The sequence below is a fragment of the Oncorhynchus mykiss genome, chromosome 30, assembly GCF_013265735.2.
Source record: "Oncorhynchus mykiss isolate Arlee chromosome 30, USDA_OmykA_1.1, whole genome shotgun sequence".
NCBI classification, from domain to species: domain Eukaryota; kingdom Metazoa; phylum Chordata; class Actinopteri; order Salmoniformes; family Salmonidae; genus Oncorhynchus; species Oncorhynchus mykiss.
Window position 1 is genome coordinate 35,471,653 of NC_050570.1, and position 12,335 is coordinate 35,483,987.

The 12,335-nt window shown below is 41.8% G+C and overlaps 1 protein-coding gene across 5 annotated transcripts in view; it reads left to right on the forward strand.

Annotated features, from left to right (window-relative positions):
- The window catches only part of LOC110521760 (exocyst complex component 2), an 86,807-nt gene that overhangs the window by 66,084 nt on the left and 8,388 nt on the right, over positions 1-12,335 (forward strand). For all 5 annotated transcript variants that reach the window (XM_036969306.1, XM_036969308.1, XM_036969307.1 and 2 more), the window contains 4 exons: positions 78-139; positions 225-291; positions 8,006-8,122; positions 8,627-8,768. In XM_036969306.1, the coding sequence (XP_036825201.1) occupies positions 78-139; positions 225-291; positions 8,006-8,122; positions 8,627-8,768 (388 nt within the window). The remainder of the gene's footprint in view (positions 1-77; positions 140-224; positions 292-8,005; positions 8,123-8,626; positions 8,769-12,335) is intronic.

Sequence of the window (12,335 nt, forward strand, 5' to 3'; positions counted from 1 at the left end):
AGTACACTGTTACTGTTGTCTAGGTGTGTCTGAGTAACTGATCTGTATATGTGACTGACCTGTAACACCTATTCCAGGTGTTCATCAACTGCCTGGAGCAGCTGAGCACTAAAACAGACAGAGACATCGACACCTCACGGTGAGTACAGGCAGGGACTTTACTTCCAGTGTCCTTTTATATGTCTGCATTAGTGTTTTTTAAACTCTTCGGTGTGTGTTCTCAGTATGTCCGTGGACCAGGCCTCTCCAAACTTGTTCAGTGGCATTCAGGAGGACTTCTGTCCAACACTGGTATGAAAATCTTATTTTTCTCATTCTGAGACTATTGGCCTCAATTTCACTCTACAGGATTACCGATGTCAGTAAGCGTTCTCAATGAGGGTTCTTTCTCGCGCTCTATCTCTCTTACAATCTCACCCCACTACACACACACACACACACCAAACAAACACACACATGTATCTCTTTCACTGGCAAACCAAACCACTCTGTGTTATGATGCTGTTTCCTGGTTATGGACAGGAAGCAGGCACAACCTTATTTCCTGTAAATACTATATGTTGAGATGAGAGTGAATGGCATGGGTGTCATGTGTGTGTGGGGGGGGGGTGATGACAGAGGAGTGTGTGTGTAGGGTTTTTCTGGTAAAGGGAAATAGAGCAGGGGGCAGACGGGGTTTCCCCTAGTCTCTAGCAGGGGTGAGATGGTGAGACTGACAGCCAGGCAATATTCAGAGCAGATGCCCAGAGTTTATTTATGAGCACCAACGCTTGATAAATAGTGCATAAACCATTGTAAAGGATTAATTGCATGAAGAAATATTCATAGTAAGATACTTTTTTATTTTCATTTTATTTAACCTTTATTTAACTAGGCAAGTCAGTTAAGAACAAATTCTTATTTACAATGACGGGTCATGGGGAACAGTAGGTTAACTGCCTTGTTCAGCTCGGGGATTCGATCCAGCAACCTTTCAATTACTGACCCAACGCTCTAACCGCTAGGCTACATGCCAAGCAAAACAAAACAAAAATATAAATGCAAAATGCAACAATTTCAACAATTTTACTGAGTTACAGTTCATATAAGTGAATCAGTCACGTGTAATTAATTTATTAGCCCCTAATCTATTGATTTCACATGACTGAGCAGGAGCGCAGCCATTGGTGTGCCTAGGAGTGAATAGGCCCACCCACTGGGGAGCCAGGCCCAGCCAATCAGAATGGGTTTTTCCCCCTCAAAAGGGCTTTATTACAGTCCAAAATACTCCTCAGAAAACGGATGTGGGGGTCCTGAGCCGGCCGTAGTTACACGTGGTTGTGAGGCCGGTTGGACGTACTGCCAAATTCTCTAAAATGATGTTGGAGGCAGCTTATGATAGAAAAATTAACCAACTCTGATGGGCATTCCTACAGTCAGCATGCCAATTGCACTCTGTGGCATTGTGTTGTGTGACAAACCTGCACATGTTAGAGTGGCCTTTTATATTCCACAGACACTGGACAGAGGAACCTAGAACGCTAGCATCCCGGAGTCGCCTCTTCACTTTTGCTTTGCTCACACAAAGCCCCGGAAATAAATTGGTGGCACTGCACACAGTTTTCACGAGCCTTGTTTTGTGAGCACCTGCCACAGGTGTTGCATAATCTCTGGGAAGAGGTTGCGTGGGATGGTCTCTCTGAAAAAGTCCACACCATACCTATCAGACCAAAATAACTCCACATCCATGCTCTTACCGCCGTATGCCCCACAGACATACAAGAGTGCCATAAATGCTTTGAGTTCATCCATAGACATGTCCCACATACTGTTTATTTTTCTGTGCGCATGAGCAACAGTACAATCTTTGATGTGCTACAACATCTGCATGCCACATAAACTCGTCACTCTTTTCTACCCAAACCGTGCCGTCCCTCCCAGACTCCTGTCTCATGGTGGCAGTTGGGCTCACCGCCTCAGTTGGCTCTGTTCTGGTTTTTCCGCGGCGAGACTCAGGCATCGGAGACGGAGGCTCGAAGTCAACATCAGAATCAGATGAAGACTCTTCATCAGCAATGTCGATTTTCAAGCTCCATATTCGTTACTCCAATTCATCTAGTCTGTCAGTGCGTCCATTCGTTTGGTTCGGCTTGCCATTCTGAACTACACTCAGTGTCTGATTTGACTCTCCGATGGGAAATTATATACAATTTCCAGCCTTTCATAATACAATAATTAGACAGCCCACAATTCATCATCATTACACTATTGTTCTAAATTCAATCATCCTCTTAACCCTCATTATTCAGATAAATCTAGTTTAATCACCCTCCTCATCATTCAGTTCATTGAAGTCACATGCACCATTATCAGTTTCTATTTGGTTTCTATCGCCCATTCATCCATTGATAACAGAATAGCATATTTAAATGTTATTAGGTTACTAGTATTTGCTTAGTAGCCACCGCAATGCTGCCACTCGAGTGGTCATGTGCTGAATGCATGGACAGCACGGATATTCTTGGAAAAAGTGACATTGGTAAATAGAGATGCACCTCTTGAATTTGAGAGTTATTTGACAAAGGTACATGTCATAGAAGCTGCAGAACATGCTCTTTCTGATACTATATAGAAATCAAAATGTTTTACCTGCATGTGACTCTGATTGAGGATTTGACAAATTGATACTCCTTTCCCTCTATCTGTCAATTACAAGATGCGCCCATCTCATCATGTACAAACTGATAGGCCTAATATTGTCACTCGTCAGATTAATGTAAATGTTATCTTGTCTATAGGCTAACTCTTATTATGTGTGAAATTAATTTCGGTGTCGTTTCAATGGGCCGGCTGTGCAGGCATTGTTTGTTTCCCGCTCATCAACTTGGATAGAGTCAAGGAAATGTTTTGCAGTGGACTTCCGCTCGGGCGATGTACGAAGACGTTTTTGAGAGAGGTCCCTAATTAAAACTTAAATTTTTACGTTTTTAGACACCGCTGTTTTTCTGTTGCTGTATCGGTTGGTTATATTATTTGAATAATTTTTTATGGTACCATGAGCTAGACCAACCCGAAGAGAACTGCTACAACCAACACATCGTCGAAGGCCGAACCAACTACTCGAACACTGAAAATGGCTGCCACGGCCAGCCCTGATGCAGAGTCGGAGCCCTTGTCTATGACCACGCTTGTAGCTGAGCTAGCTAAACAAATAAGTAGCCTAAAAGAGGATATGGCTTCTGTCATCAGCCCTTCGCTGGCACCTCTCCAAACTTCCGTTGATGCCTTTTGGGAAATAGTCAACACTTTTGGGCACTCACTACACGAGAAGGTTTCTCCACTAACAACGCCAAGCATATTGCCGAGCTAGTAGAGGCAGCTGCCTCGCATATGGGTAGATTCGTTGGAGAATTAAACCAGAAGGGAAAGTATCTGGATCGTTGAGACTAGTCAACCCTGTGAAATTTGTCTCTGACATGCTGGTAGTAGTGATGGGAAATGGTGTCTCGCCCGAACACACAGATCTCTCGCCCCCAATCCCAGCTCAGGGGAGCAGCCTAGGGCAATCATAGCCCACTTTCATCATTACCAAGATTAGGAACGTGCAATGCGCTGGGCGAGGGAGCAAAATTCCGTGGCCAAGATATATGATTCTACCTGGACCTGTGTGCCAACCTCGTGAAGCTGAATTCAAGGAAATCAAAACCTGTCTCTACAAGAAGGGGTCAAGTTTCAGCTCCTCAACTTTTCATGTCTTTTACAAGGGAGAGGACCCTTATTTTTGACACACTTGCATTCAAAATGCAATGTTAAGTCAAGGGGAACAGCAATACTTACTCAAAGAAAGTACAATTTACCTCTCCTGACATAATCTCAGATCCACAGGGGCGTTTTGTTATGGTATCTGGTTCTCTCTTTCACACCTTTTTTGTTTTGCTTGTAAATGTTTATGCTCCCAATTGGGATGATGTAGATTTTTTTTTTTAACAAACTTATTTCTTTGCTGCCCAATCTCAACTCTCACACTATTTCATTTTTGGAGGTGACTTGAATTGTGTGATCCAATTCAAGGCGTTCAAACCCTAGAGCATTTTCTCCCTCAAAAATGTCCAGCGCTTTGTCTACATTCATGAGACTGGCAGGATGTGTAGATCCATGGAGATTCCTTTTTTCCAATAACAAGGAATTGTCTTTATTTTTATGTAGATAAAGCCCGTCTCCCATCTGTAAAGAAAGTAGAATACTCTGCCGTTGTTGTTAGTGACCATGCTCCTCTGTCACTCGACCTCTCATTCTCATTGAACTATACATATCACCCCCCCCCCCCCCCCCCCCCCCCCATGGAGACTCATCTCATCTTTACTTTCAAACAATTCCCTCTGCCCAATTCTATCGAATGCAATTGATGTCTTCATTGAGACAAATAAAACAGATTCGATCTCTGTCTACACTTTGGGAAACACTTAAAAGTGTTTATCCTCTCAGAACAAATGTCCTATTCCTCTCCTCAATAAACCACGGAAAATTAAACAACAGCAGCTGATCGACGCCATTCTGGAATTAGACCAACAATACTCCACATTTCCATCACCAGAACATCATAAAGAAAGGCTGAGTCTTCAAACTCAGTACAATTTACTATCCACTGATAAGGCTGAGGAGCAGCTACTTCACGCACGCAGGTTTTGTTTACCAGCATGGAGAAAGGGCTGGTCGACTTCTAGCTTCTCAACTCGAGTTCAAATCTGCCTCACAGCTGATCCCTCAAATTCCTCAGGTGTTTTATCAGTTAGTCCCACTGAAATCAATAATACTTTCAAAACCATTTTATTCAGACCTTTAAACATCAGAATCACCTGAAGACAATTCAATTATGAATGATTTTCTTGACCATTCGGAAACTCCTACCAGAGGAGTACAGAGAAGAGAGGGGAAATTGATCAACTTCTTTGCAGTTCGAGGAGATTTTTCATTCAATTACAGCAATGCAAAGTGGGAAATCCCCTGGCCCAGATGGCTACCCAATCAAATTCTACAGGTTTTCTGCCAACCTGGCGCTTCTCCTGCTGGAAATGTTAGAAAACACCCAGGACCATGGTGTTTTACCCCAAACCCTGACAGAGGCGTCGATCACACTGTTGTTAAAACACGGCAAAGGTGCGTCTGAATGTGGTTCATACAGACCGATCCCACTTTTAAATGCAGATGTTAAAATATTTGCGAAATTGCTCGCCTCTCGAATAGAGTCCACTATGACAGACGACATATCAACGGATCAGACAGGGTTTATTAACGGTTGCCATCCCTTTTCTAACAGTCAACATCGGCTTAATGTGATACGTTCCTGCATCTTCGGATGTTCCTGAAGTAATTATGTCTTTAGATGCGGAGAAGGCATTTGACAGGGTAGAATGGCAATATTTATTCTCTGTACTGAGAGAATTTGGCTTTGGTGCGAACCTCATTTCTTGGGTCCAACTGTTGTACTCATCATCCAAGGCATCAGTACCTACAAACAAACTTTGTTCACAGTATTTCCCATTATCAAGGGTCACACACCAAGGATATCCATTGTCCCCTCTGTTACTAGAACCCCTTTCTATTATGCTAAAGGACACACCCTTAATACATGGTATCTACAGATGTGGACTGGAACACAACGTTTCCTTGTATTCAGATGACTTGTTTTTATATCTCTCAGACCCCGAAGAGTGTGTCCCTGATACAGTGGACCTACTGTGTAGGTTTGTTGTATTTTCAGGTCAGAAATTGTTTTTTTTTTTTTAAATGTATGTTTTCCTATTAATGAATTAGCTTTACACATTCCACGAGACACTATTCCATTTCGTTTGTCCAAGTCTGGCTTTAAATATTTAGGCATCAATATCACCCGTACCTCGTCTTCCCTCCACGATGAGAACTTTATCCCCCTGATTAGCACACTTAAACTGGGCTTTCAGAGATGGAGTATTCTCCATTTTACTTTAGCTGGTAAAGTGAATTGTGTTAAGAGGAATGTAATTGCCCAAATTTCAGTATTTGTTCCAACGTCTCCCTCTCTTCACAAGTCTTTCATCTTTTTTTTTTTTAAACGGGGCAGTCGGAATCCAAGAATACGTAAAGCATTCCTCCAGAGAGATATTACACATGGAGGACTAGCCCCTCCTAACTTCATGTATTATTACTAGGCAGCGAAATATACAAAAGATTGTTTACTTGGCTTCGCACCCCAGAAACTGACTGGTGTCAAACAGAAGCCAACTACTGTTTCTCTTCCTCTTTGTCAGCTTTCGTCACCTCCAATCTTCCTCTGTTAGCTTTGCGCTACACAGCCAATCCAATTGTCGTCAATACTCAAATGTTTTACTCAATTCCATCAATGTTTTACATTCTGTGTTTTTATATTCATGGTCATATATGTAATAATCAACTCTTCTTTCCAGGCAAATTCAGCTTTTACGCTGTGGCAGAGGAATGGCTTTACTAAGTTTAATTACCTTTTATATTGATGGCACCTTTGCCAATTTCGATGACCTTTCTATCAAATTGAATCTACCCCATTCAAGTTTATTTGAGTATTTCCAAATCCGCCAGTTTATTTGCAATCAAAGCCCCCCCGCCTTTCCAATTCTATCACCCGGATCGAGTTTGAATGCCCTTTTGAAAACACCTTTTCAACTAAAGGGACTCATCTCCCATATTTTTTAGATAATCGTTCATGTCCCTTGATAATCCGTCATTTAATCAAATCTGATCTGAGTGGGGTAAAGGACTTGGCGGAGAGATCTGACAAAGTCTGGAATAGTTCCTTACTTAGGGTAAATGGAAGCTCCTCTTAATCAGCCTTGTACAGTTTAAGGTACTTCACTGTATCCATATCAGTAAGGCCAGATTGTCCAAATTCTACCCAAACGTTGAAGGTACATTTGACCAATGTAAAAGCTCTTTGGTGGACTTGACTCACATGTTCTGGTCCTGTCCCCATCTGATAGGCTATTGGTCCACTATATTTAAAACCCTTTCTGAAGCATTTGGTATAGAGTTGCAGCCTAGTACAGAAATAGTTATTTTTGGAGCACCAAACAACAATCCTTCCCTGACCAATAGACAGCTAGATGCCTTTGCCTCTCTGTTGACCCGCAGAAGGAGTTTATTGGATTGTAAAAATCTGTAAATCCACCCTTAGCTTCTCTTTGGCTCAAAGATTTGATGCTGTTCCTAAAATTAGAATCAATTTAAGTATACCATTCGAGGGTCAACCAACTCATTTTACTCCACCTGGGACCCGACGATATCCTATTTTGACTCCAAACACTTCCCCCAGATTAGTTCTCTTGGCCTCACCCTCACTCCTTGAGGTTATTGTCAAATTATTGGTTGCTGATTTAAATAGGCATAACACAAACTCATCATTACACTATTGTCTTTCCTTATCATTCAGTTAGGCCTCATTTAAATTCAATTGTGAAGTAAGGTGCACAATTATCGCCCATTCACCTATTTGACATTCATTCGGTGAGGAGAGAGAGACTCATTAGCTTGGGACTGGGTACCAACGTCCAACAGCACATTGTCTTGGCGGGTTAAGTTGGGAATAGGTGTGGAAACAAATGGTACAAAGGCTCAATACTTTTCTGTTTGTGATTTCAACATTTTGACAAATGAGCAGTGTAAAATACAAACATTTAGGAAAAGTCAGGGAAGGAGCAGGACATTAAAAAATAATAATAATAATTTAATTGACAAAATCAAAGGTCAGTGGCTGTTGGCCTGTGACGGTTTTTGTGTTAAGAGTGAATCCTACCTGTTACACTAATCATGTCAGTGAGGTAGCTGTTCTCATTTAACTTGTATCAGAGGGAAACCCGGAGTGTGTGGTATGCAGTAAAACAGGGTTGGAGTCAAAGATGAGATTACTGGCAGATAATGTTCAGAGACCACTCAATATGACAAATCCAACGTTCTGACCTTTAAAATTCTGTGTGTTTGTGTGTGTACTTGCACGCACGCACGCGCGTGTGTGTAGGAGCAGCGTCTGCTGATCATCCTCAGTAACTGTCAGTACCTGGAGAAACACACCTTCCTTAATCTGGCTGAACACTTTGAGCGACACGGATTCACTGGGACTGAGAAGATCACACGGGTGAGTAGAGAGGACACACACACACACACACGCACAACCTTGGGAAGCTGCAACTTTAAGAAACAACAAACCGTTAACTGGCCCCTTAGATATTTTGGTGTTTAGTTTTTGCTGTTCTGTGAAGAAGAATGTTTGTCACCGAAGATATGATGAGAAAGAAGTTTGTTTCAGGGCAGAGCAATTACACTCACTTTCTCTTTAAACACTTAAATGTCAGATCTCTGAGTCAGTCTCGTTCTCTCTCTCACATATTGGTTGGACCTTCCCGTAAAGACAGCTGAGCGCCTGTAGCAGTTGGTTCAAAGCCACTCAGGGCAGTTTATTGGGTTTTTGCCTAGGGAACAATATTGTGACTATAAGACCACCAATAAAGTTACTGTAAAAGCACTTTGCGACAACTGCTGATGTTGGAAGGGATTTCTAAATAAAAGACATTGAAATCTGCTCCCAGGTTAGTGTTTGTGTAGTTGTGTTAATTAGGTTTGTCTCTACCTATGTTTCCAGGTGACTGTACATGCTGTGAAGGAGTTAGATGAGAGTTTGTTTGATGCCTACATCGAGAGGAAGTCTGATCCCATCGTAGGATCCCTGGAACCAGGCATCTATGCTGGACACTTCGACTGGAGAGACTGCGGAACACCCACAGGTATACACGCACACAGGTCTATGCTGTCTACTTCAATTGGAGGGACTGCACACCTTAATCGCAGGACATTATGCGCTATGGCCAGGATTCAAACAAACACAGATTAACGACCTCTGCACTGTTGATAGACTTTTAAAATGCAATTTCCCAAATGTTTTCAGAGATTGCCTTCGCAATGTTGAGTTTCTGAGCCAAGCCACATGTGTGACAGAGAGAGGGGGGTTTACCCATAATAACCCCTGACCTATAGTGCCTTCGGAAAATATTCAGACCCCTTGACTTTTTCCACATTTTGTTACATTACAGCCTTATTCTAAAATTGATAAAATACATTTTTTTAAATCCTCAGCAAGCTACACAGAATACCCCATAACGACAAAGTGAAAACATTAATTTTTTTTGCAAATGTATTAAATAACAAAAACCTTATTTACATAAGTATTCAGACCCTTTGCTATGAGACTTGAACTTGAGTTCAGGTGGATCCTGTTTCCATTGATCATCGTTGAGATGTTTCTCCATCTTGATTGGAGTCCACCAGTGGACCAGTGTGCCAAGCTTGTACCGTCATACCCAAGAAGACTCAGTGGTAATCGCTGACAAAGGTGCTTCAGCAAAGTACTAAGGAAAGGGTCTGAATACTTATGTAAATGGGAAATTATGGGGAATTCTGTGTAGATTTGAGGGGAAAAAATGATTTTATCAAGGGGTCTGAATACTTTTCGAAGGCACTGTATGTAGTCTTTTGGCTTACCTCGAAATATACTAAACCTGACCACTGTCAGGGGAATTCATGGGACTGTCTGAGCAGCCCTGTGTGTTTTGTGGTTTATGTGTATGTCATATGTGGAGTACATACTGTAATGTCTCTGTGTGTCTGTTTGAAGTGTTACTGTAAACAGTGCTTGGATGCACTTAGCCAGGGGTTCAAAAATGAGTTTTCTCTATGGGCTTGATGTCTACCCTTTGTATATTTTTCCTCTCTCTCTCTCTTTCATTTTCTCTCTATATTCTCTCTTAAGAAGTTGTTTGTTTTTTTGTGGGTGGGGGAGCTCCTTGTGTGTGTCATCTGCACAGTGCAGGAAATGTCAAACATGAATTCTCAGTGAATCTTCGTTCTGTACACACACACAATCTAAATTGATCTGATATAAGTAGTGACATGGACAATATATCATTATGGTCTGTGGTTTTGGGTGTGTGCAAAGGTCCATGCACACACACGTGCACACGGATGTGCAGTGAGACCAGGTGAAACTTGGTGGTTTTACGTACCTTACGGGAACAGGAAGTTAATCGGTGTGTGTGTTTGACATAACCCCACTCCCCCACCTCCAAAATGCTCCAAGGAGTGAAAGTGTGTGTGTGTGTTCTGCTAATAGTGAAACAGGAACATTTGGACTTAATAACCACAACTATAAGGAATAGGATATGATACTTTCACTGGCTTAGCGTGTGCAGGACTAGCCTATGTATGTGTGTGTGTGTGATTTAGTATGGGCATGCTGCAAACCATTACCCGCGGAAAAAGCAAGACAACTTTCACTGGTTTTGGTCTTTTTTTTTCTCGTGGTATTACTCTCACAGCGCCCCTTGGAAGTATTAACCTAACGTACCAGACACCAGCATACAACTCTTCTATTGTCTTTTCAACATGGCTTGTTAGTGGTGGCTATATTTATACATCCACCATTCCCCAGAGTGAATGTGGGTCTATAAGCCACTTTCTCATTAGAAAGACCAAGACCAGGGGCATTTTTCGGACCGATCTAACAAAATGTTAAATCTAACTTCTGACGGTAGCGCAATAGGTTCAGGGCTGTGTCAGAACTATTTTTGCTATTTTCACATCCAGAATTATGGCCGCCGTTGCTGGCTGTGGCGCCAAAGGGCTGTGTTTTGATGAATAAACCAGTTGTGGGTGTGTCGAGACTTGGCCCCTCACTGGCCAATGAGAATGCGCTCCATAGCTAAATACGTGGTTGCTTCAAGTTGTGTGTTTTTATGTATTGCATTGTCATCAACTCCAATTCCAATGTTAGTCTGTTATAGTTTGTTAAATAGCTTACAGAAACAACATAACAACATGTAGACCTATCCCATCTTGCGAAATACGTTAACTTGAACCTGTTTGCTGTCCACATTGTTCTAAGTAATTGCATGGCTTCAATATGGAAATATACATTGAGTGTACAAAACATTATGCTCTTTCCATGACTGACCAGTTGAATCCAGGTGAAAGCTATGGTCCCTTAATGATGTCACTTGTTTAGGGCTGTCCCCGACAAAAACAAAAAAGTGTTATTTCGACTAATCAATTGGTAAAAATGTTTAAATGTGTATTTTTCCATATATAGACAAACCCTATGTTTTTTTTTTTTTAATAAAATCAACTACAGTTGAAGTCAGGATGTTTACATACACTTAGGTTGGGGTCATTAAAACTTGTTTTTCAACCACTCCACATATTTCTTGTTAACAAACTATAGTTTTGGCAAGTCGGTTAGGACATCTACTTTGTGCATGACACAAGTCATTTTTCCAACAATTGTTTACAGACAGATTATTTCACTTATAATTCACTGTACCACAATTCCAGTGGATCAGAAGTTTACATACAGTAAGTTAACTGTGCCTGCCTTTAAACAGCTTGGAAATTCCAGAAAAATTATGTCATGGCTTTAGAAGCTTCTGATAGGCTAATTGACATCATTTGAGTCAATTGGAGGTGTACCTGTGGTTGTATTTCAAGGCCTACCTTCAAACTCAGTACCTCTTTGCTTGACATCATGGGAAAATCAAAAGAAATCAGCCAAGACCTCAGGAAAAAAATTGTAGACCTCCACAAGCCTGGTTCATCCTTGTGAGCAATTTCCAAATGCCTGAAGGTACCACATTCATCTGTACAAACAATAGTACGCAAGTATAAACACCATGGGACCACGCAGCCTTCATACCGCTCGGGAAGGAGACGCGTTCTGTCTCCTAGAGATGAACATACTTTGGTGCGAAAAGTGCAAATCAATCCCAGAACAACAGCTAAGGACCTTGTGAAGATGCTGGAGGAATAAGGTACAAAAGTATCTATATCCACAGTAAAACAAGTCCTATATCGACACAACCTGACAGGCCAATCAGCCAGGAAGACCAGACTATGGTTTGCAACTGATGGTCTGATGAAACAAAAATAGAACTGTTTGGCCATATTGACCATCGTTATGTTTGGAGAAAAAAGGGGGGGGCTTGCAAGCCGAAGAACCCCATCCCAACCGTGAAGCACGGGGGTGGCAATGTCATGTTGTGGGGTGCTTTGCTGCAGGAGGGACTGGTGCACTTCACAAAATATATGGCATAGTGGTTGAAAAACGAGTTTTAATGACTCCAACCTAAGTGTATGTAAGCTTCCGACTTCAACTCCTATATATTTTTTTGTACTTTTACCCCTTTTTTGTGATTTCCAATTGGTAGTTAGTCTTGTCCCATCACTGTAACTCCCCTTCAGACTCGGGAGGGGCGAAGGTCTGGAGCCATGCGTCCTCCGAAACACAATCCTGCCAAGCCCTACTG